The sequence below is a fragment of the Giraffa tippelskirchi genome, chromosome 8 (assembly GCF_054371585.1).
Source record: "Giraffa tippelskirchi isolate mGirTip1 chromosome 8, T2T-mGirTip1v1.2.pri, whole genome shotgun sequence".
In the NCBI taxonomy this organism is placed as follows: Eukaryota; Metazoa; Chordata; class Mammalia; order Artiodactyla; family Giraffidae; genus Giraffa; species Giraffa tippelskirchi.
In genome coordinates this window covers 124,325,395-124,340,134 of record NC_137282.1, presented here as the reverse complement: position 1 = coordinate 124,340,134, position 14,740 = coordinate 124,325,395, and the positions used below count along the sequence as shown (strand labels likewise).

Below are 14,740 nucleotides of genomic sequence, written 5' to 3'. Positions count from 1 at the left end.
ACACTGAGAATGGATGGAAATAGAGCTGGCCCTGGTTGGAGTGGGGTGTGGGGTCCTACTCAGTTCTCAAGCTAACTGACCCCCTTGTTGAGACTTCCTTTGGAGCTCAGGGCTTGGCAGAGCACAAGGTAGAACAAGCATCATTCACTTCCTGATGGAACACCTTTCCACAGCTGCAGAGGGGGACCCAGGATGGGAAGATCAGGGGCTACTGTGGCTAAGGGACCCCTGCTTAGGTTTGGGGTGAGCATCATAGGCTGGCTTGAGAATAACCAGTGGGGAGTCCCAGCCTAGGCCAGTCCAGACACACAGAGATGGCTGGATAGTAAGAGGTACATTTCTAAAGGCTTCAGACATTACTCTATGAGGAGAGAGATCAAGGTTCAGTCAAGGGACATTTCATGCACTAAGCGTGAGGTTTTTCTCCATCTGGTGATGGTGGAGGAGGTGGCATTCCTAGGAGGAGGGCTGTGGGCTTTCCTCCGGGTGTCCTGAGCTGGGAGAGTGGGTGGGACTGGAGGGGGAGCTGGCTGACCCTCTTCAGTCTCAGGCTCTTCCTCACCAGCCCTCCCCGGGCCGCTCCTCACCTGCCGATAATACTCTTGATCTGGGAGTCCTTCTCCACCTGCTGCTGCCGTAGCCTCTTCTCGCTCTGCTCCAGCCGGGCCTGATACTGCATCAGGATCTTGCTGGTCTGCTCCTCCTGGGACAGCAGCCTCCGCTCATACTCCTCCAGCTTCCGATTGGACATGTGCAGCCGCTCCTTCAGCGAGTGGATCTCCTCCTCATACTCCTTCACCTGCCCGCCGGGCACACGACCCCGCACTGTGAGGGGGGCGGGCCTGACCGCACACTGGGCCTCTACCCTGCCTGCTGAGCACAGCACCGTGTGCGGAAAGACCCTCACCAGTCTCCTCCGGCCCTTCCCTGGCCTCCTGATCTCCCCTCCGCCTCGCTCGCTCTCTCTCACACACACACACAAACTTTTAAGAAAGCCTTCTATGGGGTTGAGGCTCCCTCAAGACGTAACAAGACCGTAGACTACCCCACCCTAGAGGTATACACATGCCCTCACGTGTGCACCTGGATACGGGAAAACCCACAGGAGCCTAGACAGACTCACGGACACAGGTGGAAGGCATTTTGTCCTTGGCTTGTTAAATGGTGCTGCAAATAATTTATAATAAGGCCTAAAAATATTCCCTTAGCTCAAGTCTATCTACATCAATTCCAACATTTTTCTTTGCTCAGAGACTACTTCTCCCCAAAAACCTCTCTGCTCCCCCAGTTGGAATCATGTATCCTGTATGTATAATCTAACCCTGCAGTCACCCTCTTCAGGGTCCTTGTATCTAGGGCTCCCAAGCAGCTTTCTGCTAAGTGAGTAAGGGCCAGAGCTTCAGCTGACTTTTGCTTGGGGCCACCAGCAGCTGAGTCTGGACAGTCTTCCCCCCACGTGCACTGATACACACCACTTTCCCGCACGAGACCTCTGACTGCTACCCCTCTGTGGTCACCGGTGCCTGTGGGACAGTGAGTGGGGAAGCCGTGTGTGGCTCATGGTATAACTGCCCTGCCCTTGCCCAATGGATCAGCTCCCACTGCTGGTTCAATAACTTCCCTCCTGAGAAGTCACAGGAGCCAGGGCTTATGTTCTCCCTGGGAAGGAATACGGAGGCGGTCTAATACAGACCATGCTTCCCCCCGACAATCTACAATGTGTGGAACCCACAAAACAGAGCTGAAATGGGCTTTTCAATGGACTGATTGTATCTGGCCTCCCCTGAGAGACTGAGAGCTTCTCAGAAGGATCGGGTCTTTGTCCTTTCTTCTCATAACTACTTGACCCCAGGTGTTGCCCTTGGAAGGGACTAGAAGCCTGCCCTGTGGATAAAGGTAATGACAGGGCTGGAGGCGGGGAGGGCCCCTCGTACCCTGTCCAGCCGGCTCTCGTCCATAGACTTGGAGTACTCCTTGAGTTTGTACTCTTCCCGCTCGATGTGGGCGCTCTCGATGTCAGCCGACAGGTGAGGCATGTTGGAGACCCAGGCCACCGTCCGCTCGGAGGCCGGCATTGTGGGGTTCAGCGTGGATGGCGTCTGGGAATGCTGGGGCAGGAGGAGAGAGGGAGGGCAGGAGGAGGTGGCTGCTTTCAGAGGCAGGGGGCACGGCCCAAGGAGATGGGAGGCCCCACGCCCATCCCCTCATGAATGCTGCTCTCATCACATCTCCCCTGGGAGCCCCAAGAGGGCAGGGAGGCCTGTCAGTCAACTGACAAGCACACAGTGCCCGGAACAGCACGTGGAGCAAAGCAGGCCCTCCGTGCACTTTGTTTAATGAACGCAAGGAGGTGAGAAAACCATGACTTCAGACCACAGACTGTTCTACTCCCCTCAGCCCGTCTCCTTCTCCCCGCCCCTCCCCGCCCCTCTGGCCCTCCCACCCTTCCTACCTGCTTGGTGATGGAGGGCTTGAGCCCCCCGCCCCCGCCGCCGCCGCTGCCCCCGCTGCCCCCAATGCTGCCCTCCTTGCTGAGGCTCTGCTGGCGTGGGCGGGCAGGGCCGTAACTCGGCTCAGGCGACTGCAGCAGGTTCCCACTGGACGGCCGAGGTTTCTGGGCAGCGCTGACTGTCAACTGCTGAGACTTGCCCCTCTGCAACGGGGGCGGCTGACCCCCGCCGCCCCCGCCACTGCCCCCACCGCCACTCCCGCCTGCAGGCCCTGAGGGGACAGGCCTCTGGGGACCGATGGTGATCTGGGGAGGGGACAGCATGTGCTGCAGATTGTCCTGGAGTGAGAGCTGCCGGCGGGTGAAGTCAGTGCCAGAGGGTCCAAACTCATCACTGTAGCTGTGGCTGTGAAGGATGGAAGCGGCGGGGGGCTTAGGGACCCCTGAGGAGAGGTCCTCGCTCTTGCTGTAGCCGTGGAACGGGGCAAAGGTGTCCCCTGGGGGCTCTCCGCCTCGGTGGTGGTGGTGGTGGTGGTGGTGGTGATGGGAAGAGGGTGGGCCGTGGCCGCCGGCCCCTGCGTGGCCCCCTGGGGGCCCCGGCCCATCAGCGGCCATGTGGAACAGAGGATTCTGGAAGGAGAGGGGGATGCGCAGTTGCTGGGCAGGGACACCGTCTGTGGTGACGCCCATCTGGCTGAGGCGCATGCCGGCCGCCGTGATGGATGAGCCGCTCCCCTGGGAGAGGCGGCCAGCCGGCGCAGGCCGCAGCCCCAAGGCCGCAGTCAGGGAGGCCTGGCTCGAATGCAGCAGGTCCCCGACAGCCGCCAGGTTGGACACGCTGCTGCTGTTGAGGCGGCCGCCGGGCCCGTCACCCTGCAGGTCCAGCATGGAGACGCTCTTGTTGACGCTCAGCATCTTCTGCTCTGGCTCTGTGATGTCCGAGCTGCTCGTGCAGTAGGCAGGAGAGGACCGGGCCAGGGGTGGGCGGCTGACATAGAACAGGTCTTTCCCTCCACCAGGCGGTGGTGGCGGGGGCTTCTCCTTGGTTGGGGAGGGGAGGCGAGCCATGTCCATAGAGCTGCAGGAAGGGAAGGGGGCACACGAGTGGGAGGTAAGAGCGGGCCGGTGGCAGGTGAGTCTCTGTGGTCAGTGAAGGCCTGGGGTGAAGAGAGGGCCACAGGGCAGGGAGAGAGGGCGGTGGGGGGATGGGAGGGGTACGAGAGAAACAGGGTGGGACAGGGCCTCTGGGAAGCGGGGGGCACATGGGGCAGTAGGAGGAGGGGTGAGGGCAGGTCTGGGCAAACGTGGGAGAGATGAAAGTGCATGGAGAAGGCTGGGAGCGGGCAGCAGACGGCAGAGAAGAGGGCAGGGGAGCGCAGAGCCCCTCACCTGTTGAGGCCTCGAGCCATGAAGGACTGAAGGTCGATGGAGCTGGAGAGAGATGCAAGAGGGGCGAGCACAGACAGAGAAGGAGAGAGGGGGCAGAGGTCGGGACGTGTGGAAGCGAGCGGGGTGGGGTGGCGGATGGGAATGGCGTCATGGAGGGAGCGACGCGGGCAGAGGAGGGGCAGGGCGGGCAGCAGGCGGCGAGCAGCAGCTGCACCCCCAGCCCAGCGGCTGCAGGGGAGGTCCTACGAGGGGGTGCCGGGGTTCCTGCTCCAGGCAGGGTCTGCGGGGTCCCGGCAAGGGCCGGCGGGCTCTGCCGCTCTACCGACTAGGACAGAGCCATCTGAACGTCCTGACACCAGGTGGCTGGTCCCAGTGTACTGGCTGAGCCCCCACCCACGGCAGGCCTGGGCAGGTCGAGGGATCCCCAGGCTCACAGCACGTGGAGCTGAAGGGACGTTTTCGGCAGGGGGGTGCTCTGCGTGGCTTGCTTCCTCTGACTTTAAAAGGCTCTCAGCCTAACTACTGACTGGACCTGTCTCCTCACGGTTTTCTCTAAGAAAACGCTTCTTTCCTTTCTTTCAAGTCCTCGAGAGAGGCACAGAGAACCCAGCAGGGTATGTGGGACAGGCGTGCGGGGCTCCCAGGGCACAGCCAGGGGCTCCCGGGGCTCACCTGTTGAGGTCCCGCATCATGTAGCCCTGCATCTCGGCCGAAGGGCCCCGCAGCACCACGGGCTGAGGCCGGGGCCGCTCGCTCTGACGGCTCGGCTGCCTTTGGATGTTGGGGTTCCTCAGAGCCGTGCTGATATCATTGAGGAGCCGAGGCAGCGGGCCCAGCTTCAGAAGGGCTTCCTGGAAGGGGAAGGCTGTTACCTGGGAGCTAAGAGCCCAGCTTTACCTGGGGGCTGTTACCCGGGGGCCTCAGAGTCCAGAGGGGGAAAGTGTCTGAGCCCGGGAAGTGGCAGTGACATGTCCGGGATCAGAAGGGGGCAAAACCTGCTCAGGGGATAGTCTCTGGGCCATAGGAGCCTCTGGAGACCTAAGGACCGGCCCAGGGGTCTGTGCTGACCTTGCTGAGCTGGGGCAGCACCTCCCACAGCAGGGCGTGTAGCGTGGAGAGCTCTCGGCCCAGATCGATGTAACCCTCAAAGCTACTGCTGTTAGTTAGCGTGTCCAGGTTGGAGATCTCGTACAGGAACTGCTGCATGGAACCCCACTCCAGCTCCAGAAACTCGTTCATGAAGCCCAGAAAGTCCTCCTTTGAGGTAAACCTGGCCAAAGCATCCAGAAGGTACAGGTCACACCCAGAAGGCCCCAACCCACGCCTGACTCTAGGGACTCAGGAGACCTCTCCTGCCATCCCCACCCAACCCCCGGCCTGAGGCTTCCCTCACTTGGAAAAGTTGGCCAGGTTCTGGATGACCTTGGCGATGAGCGTGAGGGTTCTCGAGGTTTGCTCATCTGGGTACTCCTGCATGAGCCCGAAGAGGCTGGGCGACATGATGGCCGGGCAGAGGAAGCGCAGGAAGAGCGAGGCGCTGATCAGCCGGTCCGCGATGTCCTCCCGGCCCCGCTCTGCACAGCGCAGTCGCCAGGATGCAAACACCTCCTTCAGCTCCCTCGGGAACACGCTGGTGGGGAGGGGCGGGGAGACAGAGAGAAAGAGAGAGAGAGAGAGAGACCGGAACTGAGCCCCAGAGACCCTCAGCTTCCAGGGAACATGCTGAGGGGGGTGGTAGGAGGTGAGGGTGTAGACAGAGGTGAGAGTGACAAGGCGTGAGGGAGGGAGCGCAGGAGGACAGGGGCTGCTGGAGGAAGAGGGCTGCAGCAGGGGACAGCCGGGCGGAGAGAGGAACGGAGGGAGAGGAGGTGAGGGGACAGGAACACACGGAAGAGAGAGACAGCGCGTGTGCCAGAGAGACGAGGAGAGGAGGAGAAGAGAGACAGACACCGGGAGAGACAGAGGTGGGAGAGAGATGGAGGGTCACTTGAGGCACAGGGAGCTCGGACCCCCCAACTCTTCTGGATTCCAGGGAAATGGGGATGGAGGCTCCCCAAGCATGGTCCCAGTCCCTGGAACAGCTCCGAGTTTACTCCCCCCACCTCCCAGGTCCTCCTCTGAAATGTCCCACTGACACCTTAAACTGAACTGTGGAAAGTAGAGCTGAGCGTGGCCCCCACACCTCCAACTTCCGCTAAATCCCCCTCTTGAGTCCCTGGTTCTGTCAGTGAGGCCACTGGTCGCCCAGCCACCAGCCTCATGGCCTCAGGACCCCCACAGACATGGCCCTTCCTTTCCAATTAGCTGAGGACGCCCGCTGTTCCTCTCCGCAGAGGGTCCTTAGAGCAGCCCCTTTCTACTTTTCCTGCCAGGTCCTGACTCAGGATCTGACTTCCATGCCTAACACGTTAACAACAGCCCCCAACTAGCCTGGACTTCATCTCCCTATGCAGCCGCCTCTGCACCCACCTCTACTGAAGGACTAACCTACACAGTCACGATACTGCACAGCGCCCAGTGTCACAGGGGTTCCCCTGACCTACCGAAGAACTCAGGCTCCTTTACTGGGCAGCGAGGCTTCCACACGCTAACTCTCCGCAGCCTGCCCGGCCACGCTGCCCTCCGTTCTCCACTGATGTGAGCCACATACTTCACTAAACCACTTCTGCCTGCTGTCCCAGGACCTCTTGCCCTCACGCATGGGTCTGCTCCACAGCCTTCTCCCGAGGCAGCTTCTCAACCCACCATATTCTATAGATCAGAACCTGGCCCAATCTTCTAACCCCAGCCCAGGAGCACCTCTTCCATGAAGCCTTCTCTGCTCATCTCCAAGCTCTGCCTTCTCTGACCTTATGTGTGGAGGCGGGATGGAGGGTCCCTTCCTTGGAACTGAACACATACTACACCGTTCCTTGGTTTTCTGCGTATCTAATATCCCGACCCCTCTGGTGCAGGTCCTCTGAGGGCAGAGGCCAAATCTCACAGCTGTCTGTTCTATAGCACTGACCACAACACTTTGCCCACAACTGGTTCTCGGGTCTCTCTGAACACAACTGATTCTCATATCTCTTTGAAGATGGACAGATGGATGAACAGATGAACACACGACTCCCCCAACCCAGCGTTCCCAGTCTCACCAATGGGAGTTGACCACCTTGCACAGGGCCAACTCACAGCACATCCGCAGGTTGGCCTGGTGCTCAGCCAAACTGGATGCCGTGCACTTGATGGGGTCTACCTCACAGTTCTCCTCAGATTCATACAGAGCACGGATGAATTCCCCTGCGGGGTTGGAGGCACAGTGGGGGTCAGCCACACTTTCAACGGGCAGGGACAACCAGGGTTTGAGGAATCTCAGAATCAGGCTGGAGGCTGGAGGCTGGGGACTCTGAGTCTGGAAGCATCGAGCTGAGGCGGGTGGACTTGGGGTCTGGAGGAGCTGTGTTTAGGGCTGGGTGGGGTGTCTGTAGGTTTGGGAAGAAGACCTGCAGGGGGGCCGTACCGATGGCATCCTTGAGGTATTTCTGACCAATCAGTCTCATGTACTCTTCTATGGCTTTAGTGGCGAGCGTGTTCTCGCGGAATATGAGGTGTTCTCGTTCCATGAAGCGGTCCACCTCGGACATGGCCATGTCTGAAAGGAAGTCCTGGAGCCCAGGAAGAGCCAGGGGTCAGCCTCTGTTCAACCCATGCCCTCTCCTTACTGCCCCCACAAGTGAGTGCCCATGCCCAGGTGGCCTTGTCCTGAGGGCCCAGCACTCACCTTGGCCTTGCCCGTACTCTGCAGGATGTGAACCAGGGCACTGGCGACCTCCTCCTTGCCCTTGACGTTCAGGGCGGGCTCCAACACCGCACAAAGCATCCGATAATGGTTGGTGACGTACTCGGCGAACTCCTTATACAGCTCCATGGGCAGGATGCTCATCGTTTGGTAACGTGCTTTCAGCCGCACCGCTGGGCAACCTCCTTTGCCCTTGCCCCCTGAGCCACCCCCAGAGCCCCCTCCCCCACCCGAGCCCCCCATACCCCCAGAGCCCCCGCTGCCCGTCGGCAGGGTCACAGGGTACCACTGCTCTGTGAAGTGGCGCCCGGCGAGGGTGGCCACAGGCACAGTCACCAGGCCAACATAGCCTGCCTTGTCCTTCTTGCGCTTTTTGTCTGAGTCACGGTATAGGTGCAGCCGCAGAGCCCGGACGGCCGGCAGGTTGTTGAACTCGAAGTGCTCACCCCAGAAAACGGTGTCCCCCGAGGCCGAGCGGGGTTTAGAGGTGGTGCGTGCATACAGCATGTCATCCAGGCAGAGCTCACAGTAGTACCGCTTCTTGGGGGGCAGCTCCCGGGCCTCTATGATCCACAGCTTCAATACATTGTCTACCCGGCGGCTGTTGTCCTGGCAGGGTAGGGCGGGTGAAAGGGAAGGGCCAGAAAGCCAGAGACAGCAAAAGAGGAGAGACAGTCAAAAAACCAGTCTCTGAGACCAGCAATCACAGGATTGAGAAGGTGTGTGTGGAAGTGAACCTTGTCCCCCTCAAATTCAGGTCTACTCGGAACCTGGGAATGTGACCTTTTTTGGAAATATGGTCCTTGCAGGTCCATTTAGGTGGACCCTAAATTCCACGACTGGGGTCTATGTGGAGAGGGAAATTTTGAGACCAGACACACAAAAAGGAGATGACCCCGTGAAGATGGAAGTAAAAATTTTGCAGATGGAGCTATACGTTAAGGGATGCCGGAGATTGCTGGCAACCCCCAGACAATATGAAGGGGAAGGGGAGGATTCTTCCTAAAGCTTCCAGAGGAGCAAAGCCCTGCCGACACCTTGATTTTTGACTTCCAGTCTCCTGACTACCAGAGAATAAGTTTATGTTATTTTAAGTAGCCTAGTTAGTGGTAGTTTGTTACAACAGCCAGAGGAAATTGATATAGACTGAGCTCATACATCAGTTGATAGAAATTATATTGGGAAAAGATTTTAAAAGTTATAATAATAAACCCAAAATATTAAGGTAGAATTTGAACAGGAGAACTGAGGAGTCTTTCAAAGACAATCAGAAGTTAATTGGGGAAAAAAAAAAAGGCATAAATGCAGAAGGTGAGAGTCTACAGTTAATGCAAAAAGGGCCTGGAGGCTGACAATGACCAGTGAGGTTTCAGTGTGAAAAGAGCCTGGTATATGGACTCTGCAGGGGGGAAGATTGCATGCAGCATCTTGGGTCTAGTTTTTAAGAGGGACATTGACAAACAAGGGTCTCCACAGAGGAGCTCACTGGAAGCTGGGACACAGAGAACAGCAGACAGAACTGGGAGCATTTCTCCTGGGAAGAACACAGACTCACAGAATTTTTGAGCCAGAGGGACCTTAGAGACATTCTACTGCAACCCCATTCCTACCAGTTGTACAGAGAAGAAACCACGGTCTCAAGATTCAGCTACGTGACCCATCTATGTGTCCTACAGAAACACTGCAAGCAGGGGCTGGGTGCCCGCCTGTCAGGGTATGAGGGGGACATCCCTGCTTGCAGGGAAGATGCACTGGAGGAAATTCCAGAGCCCTGTCGCTCTAAGTCTATGATTTCTATGGAAAGGAAACATCATAAGTCATAAAGAAAACGAACAGGGGGTCTCCTCCTACTCCTCTGGGCCTGCCCCCCGCCCCGTTTCGCCCAGGCCCCCGGCCCCCTGGCCATCTGTCTCTCCCATGCCGTCTGGAGCCCCTAGACGCCCAGTACCTTGTTGGGTTTCACTGCCCGCTGTAGATTCTCGATCCATTTGTCCCTTTCGGCCGCAGAACGACAAGCAAAACATTTTGTTCCTGATGATGTTGTTACCTGAAGAGGGGTGCGGAGGGTCAGATGGGGCTCTAGAAGGGAGAGGACTCCCTAGGGCTGGGATCACCCCACCATCTCTTCCTCCCTGCCCATTCCTCCTTCCTCCCAGCCCGAGGCTTCTGTTTCCCTGACATCCCCACCTCTGCCACCTTCTCCAGGCCTCTCTGCCTCCCTAACTGGACCCCTACCCTTGGGCCCTCCCCAGCCCCACACACCCAGTACCTCAAAACAGAACTCCTGGCCCAAGATGGAGCTGTGCACTGGCTTGATAATGGAATCTTCATCCAAGTTGAGCTCCAAGGCTTCAGCTGCACTACTAGGACTCAGCAGGGACTCGTGAGAGTGCGACTCCTTAAAGCTCTGCATCAGCCGGGCCCTGGCAGGGTGGGGGTCCAGGAGGGAGGATCAGGGCCCAGCCCGCTGACAAACCCAGAGGGCTGCATCGCCAACCGGGCTCTAGGATGGACAGAGACCCAGGGAAAGGGCTCCTACACCCACTTCCCACACAGACAGACAGAAGCCCAGCCTGTACCAGGGAAGGATATAAGGGTGTGAGAGAAAGCCCCTCCCCTCAGCCCACCACCTAAGGGGTTTTGAATACTGGGGACACCTAGAAATATCTCAACCCAGAAATGACCCGTGGCAGGGAAAAAGGAAACAGGTGGGCTTTGGACAGTTCTAGATGGGACTTCTAGGTGATCACCCCCCAAAAACACTCCAAAGCTTTGCTATAAGGAGAAAAGTGGGAGTCAAGAATTAGAAGTACAAAGATGTTGGTCTGGGCCTGCCACATAGGTCCTACCTAAAAAAGCACTTAATAAATCCAAGAATGAATGAGGTAAGAGAACACATTTTAGCGAAATTGAGGGAACGAGTGAGGGAAAATAGTAAGAAATACGAGAAGGCTGTGGGCAGAGAACTGAGAACAGGAGCATGGGTCTGGAAATGAGAACTAGGGAGGAAGAGACAAGGAGAGGAGAAGAGTAGGAAGGAAAGGCATGAGCAGAGACACAGGATGGCAGAGGTGAGGAGGGGCCCCTGGAACACTGGCTGAGGGCACAGAGGGTGGGGACGCAGGGGTGAACTTGGGAACACCCCTCAGGAGAGCAGAGGGCGACGGGCTGAGGGGAGTGGAGGCCAGAGCCACAGGACAGCAAGCTCCGGGAGCCAGTGAGGGGATGAGGAGTAGAGAGCAGTGGGGAAGGGAGGGGGAGCTCGGGTGTGGGAGCCTCCGTGGAGCTATTTATAGCAGCCCCGTCATCTTGGGCTCCATTGCCGTCAGCGCGACGCTCCCCCGGCCCCCCCGCCCCCGCGGCCAGGAATACCAGGCCCTCACCCCCTGCCGGCCCCAAATCCAGCTCCAGGGACACGGAGGGGGAGGGGAAGGTGTGACTCACCTAGCCCAACCTCCCTACCTGCTCTGCCCCAGGGGCGGGGGCGGCCAGACAGGGGGAAAGGAAGGACAGGCTTCTCCCCTGGGAGGAATCGGGCAAGGGGGGAACCCAAAGAGGTACCCCAAGAAGCAGACCCCAGGAGCAAATGAGGTTTCCTTCCAGCCCCGCCTTGGAGATGGTGCCCTCTGCCCTCTGCGGCCTTCCTCCTCAGGCTCAGTCCCTGCTTAGCCCTCCAGCCTCCCCTCCCCGGGCTGCGGACCTGCACACCTGTGCTGCCTGCCCTCCTCCACACGCTCCACACGCGCCTCTCCGCCACGCCATGAGCACCTGCCACCCCGCCCCAACCTGCCATCCTTCCCTCGGACCCTCCACCTGGATCCCACAGGTCCCTCCCAGCCCACGGCCCCTTCCCCATCTTCTCCTGGGCTGTCACTCCATCTCTGTCCTTCTGTGCAGCTCGTTCCACGCCAGCCTGGAGCCCATCCTTCCCAGAAGAGTCCCTCCTTGGCTTCACCTTCATCCCCTTTCCTGCCCCACTTCTCGTCCTCCCCCCACACTCCCCACCTCCTGCTCCTCCTCCATTCTGGCCCCTGCCCCATAACACCTCTCAGTCAATCTGAAGCCATCAAGCTCTGCACTCTGATAACCCCCACAGAATGGGCAGTGGGCACTCCAGAGCCCCCTACTCTGCATCCAAATCATCCCACCCTGGTCCAGCCCACTTCAGACCCCGTACCGGTCATGGTCAGCACTTCGGAAGCGAGGCAGGATCTGGCGGAAGCTGCTGGTCCGGTCAAGTTTGGGTTGTGACTTCGTGCGTTTGATGGAGCTTTTTAGCCTCCGGCTCAGGAAGCCTTGCTGGGTAGGGGGAAATGGGGATAGGGGTGGGTTGGGGTAGGGTCAGTTCCACCTGCTCACTGCTCAGCTGGTAAAGAGCCCCTGGATGAAGGCAGGATGGGGGGAAAGGGAAGTCTCCAGGGTGAGAAAAAGGGGACGGGAGCCGTGCTACCAGTGTGTCTTCCTTTGCTCCCACGGTGTGAGCGCACACACAAACACACACACACCAGCCTTGAGAAGGTGGGAGGGCTGGTCTGAGGAGCAGGGGGGCAGAGCCAGAAAGGGGGAAACCAAAGAGGTGGGGAGACACGCGCACAGACTCTCTCCTGCCCCCTTTCTCACAATCCAGGGGCTCCAGCTGGGACTGGCGGGGAGGGGACCCAGCTGAGCCACATCTGGCAGGGCCTTCACTCACCGAGGGCCGGAAGGGTGCGGCGGGGGCGGCCTCCATGCTGTACTGCTTCCCCCCTGGGACACTCTTCCTCCTCGAGCGACCCAAGTGGTATTCTGGAGGGGAGGAGAGGGCCGGCAGGGATGGTGGGAGGGGGTCACCATAGCCCCGGGTCCACCCTGGCCCCAGCATATCCTCCCCCTCCCTCTGGCCCTCAGCTCCAGCCTCACCTACCCCCCGGAAAGCAGCAGGAAGAGCAGCGGCGGCTGAGAGGCTGGCGGCGGGAAGGAGGGGGCAAGGAACCTGAGCCGGAGCCCCCAGAGGGGGACGGGGTGGGGGGCCTCAGGCCCATGACTGGGGTTGGGGCTGGCAGTCAGCAAAGGGGCATGGCTGAGAGCGTCAGTAAAACTCCAGGAATAAAGGACACCAAAGAGCCACGGAACCTAGGTTCTTGGTGCCCACAACCCCAGGAAGGGGTCAGCTGGGGGGGAAGTCGGGTTAAAGGTCATGGGCCGGAGGCAGGCTTTCCTCCTCTTTCAGCTGGGCACATCTTCCACCCGACCCCACTCCTGGAAGCCCTGTCTGTCTGTCTGGAGAGCCAGGACTGCCTCCCATGACCCCCTCCCTGGCCTGGAGGGGGAGGTCCTGGAAGGGACCTGTGCGGAGTGGAAGAGGAAGAAGCCTGGGGACAGCAAAGGGCAGGGGGGAGGGGAGAAGGGGCCGGCTCCACGTGCACTGCAGAGGCAGGGAGTCAGAAGGGAAGGGGGAAGGGGAAAGGGGAAAAACGCAGGGGGGTGGGGGGAATGGGGAGAATGGGCAGTGGGCACTCGGGGGACTCCCAAGTGAGGGCAGGGCGAGGAGGAGGAGGGGAGGTGAACGCAGAGGAAGCTCGGACGGCTCCGAGTCTGGAGGGGTGGCAGCTCGGAGGAGGGAAGCTGAGGCTCTGCTGCCAGGGAATTGAGAGGGGCTGAGGAGCTAGAGGAGAATGAAAGTGGGGGGATGCCAAGCTCGGGCTCCAGCTCCAGAATGGCTGCCCAGGCCTGGGCTCCCCCCTCAGCCCCACAGTCACCACTGCAGCCAATGGGGGGGCAGGTGCTGCATCAGGGGCGGGGCTACCATCTCCACAGCAACAAGAAGCTACAGGCTGGTGGGGGGGACCGGAAGAGCCGCCTGTTAACCCTCTAGCGTCCAGAACAGGGAGGGCCACAGCTACAGCTTCACTGTGCGCTTCCTGAACTGCAAACCACCTGCAAATTGCCCAGCTTCCCTATGCTGCTAAAACCCGGGTGTTAGGAGATCTACACACAAAAACGTGGATCCTCTGACATGGAAACTCTTGTCAGGCCCTCAGCAACACATGTGTAGAGCACAGAAACATACACTGAGCTGTGTGGGGAGGGGGACATATACACATGATAACCACAATACGAAAAATAAAGAGGAATCTAGGTGCTTATGAGACATGCAGAGAATGGTGAGTTGGGGGTGCCACAGGTCCACGTCCTGAGGCCCTGGGGCCCACATACCCCACAGGATACGTGCTTAGACATATGTGAGCACTGCAACAGGGGAGCGCATACTTGACCCTAACACCCATGAGAGCTGCTGGTGTGGACGTGGGGCCCAAGTCCATTGGGCAGTCATGTGGGCAGCACGTTACAGAAAAGGACATTTAACCCAGAGACACACACAGGGCCCCCACACAGGGGAAGCCACTTTAACCTCTAAGACACATGCTTGAGTAAACCATGATTCTGACCGCATCAAGGTACCCCCATACCCCCAAAGCACAAGCATCCTTCATTCACAGGAAAAGTACAACCATAACCACTCTGTCTCAGGACAACCCCTTCTTCCCCAGCCCTTTCCTGACTCCAACACAGGAGTCCCTGGTTGCCACCAGAATAAAGGAACAAATGCATTAACTACCCTTCTGTTACACACTCAACGGTGCATCTAAGGGCTCAGGATATTTCCTTCCTAAGTCTGCTTTTCTCAGGTCTGCTTGCCTCATTCTCATGTCAAAGAATGCAGTTCAGCCATTATGTTCATATAAAAGATCCTGTAATAAAGGCAGAAAGTCTAACTTCAAATCTACTAAAATTCTGCTTTAGAACTAAACAATTAACAGAAGAATGGATTTGCGAATTGGTTTGCTTGATTCTTGGAAGTAATATAACCTTACACATATAACCAAGTACTAAAAGGCACAAACTCAAACTTAAATCAGAGGTACACAGAGACCACATACACATATGCTTACAAAGACCCTCACTGCCACAGTGAAAAAAAGGAGCAGAAACACAGAGGAAAGAGGGCAGAGTGACAGAAACACAGGATATCCTGTTATTAGTGCTGCATGCAGTGACATGTACAGAACACATGCCACAGGCCCAGGTCCACACAGAGAGCAAACCTGATAAGCACACACCGAGATCCTGGGCCTCCATGT

At 58.4% G+C, this 14,740-nt stretch overlaps 1 protein-coding gene across 10 annotated transcripts in view; it reads right to left on the bottom strand.

Annotated features, from left to right (window-relative positions):
- SYNGAP1 (synaptic Ras GTPase activating protein 1) overlaps positions 1-14,740 on the bottom strand; it is a 33,066-nt gene that overhangs the window by 6,172 nt on the left and 12,154 nt on the right. For 3 of the 10 annotated variants that reach the window (XR_014062050.1, XR_014062052.1, XM_081519914.1), the window contains 14 exons: positions 12,313-12,404; positions 11,797-11,918; positions 9,889-10,042; positions 9,568-9,666; positions 7,602-8,228; positions 7,341-7,485; positions 6,976-7,120; positions 5,232-5,468; positions 4,907-5,108; positions 4,511-4,689; positions 3,839-3,880; positions 2,453-3,527; positions 1,935-2,108; positions 588-799 (listed from right to left, as the gene is read on the bottom strand). Coding sequence is in view for 6 of the 10 variants with exons in the window: in XM_081519914.1 (XP_081376040.1) it covers positions 588-799; positions 1,935-2,108; positions 2,453-3,527; positions 3,839-3,880; positions 4,511-4,689; positions 4,907-5,108; positions 5,232-5,468; positions 6,976-7,120; positions 7,341-7,485; positions 7,602-8,228; positions 9,568-9,666; positions 9,889-10,042; positions 11,797-11,918; positions 12,313-12,404 (3,505 nt within the window). In the remaining 4 variants the exon portion in view is untranslated. The remainder of the gene's footprint in view (positions 1-587; positions 800-1,934; positions 2,109-2,452; positions 3,528-3,838; positions 3,881-4,510; positions 4,690-4,906; positions 5,109-5,231; positions 5,469-6,975; positions 7,121-7,340; positions 7,486-7,601; positions 8,229-9,567; positions 9,667-9,888; positions 10,043-11,796; positions 11,919-12,312; positions 12,405-14,740) is intronic. The other 7 variants (XR_014062049.1, XM_081519915.1, XM_081519919.1 and 4 more) reach the window with 3 other exon arrangements.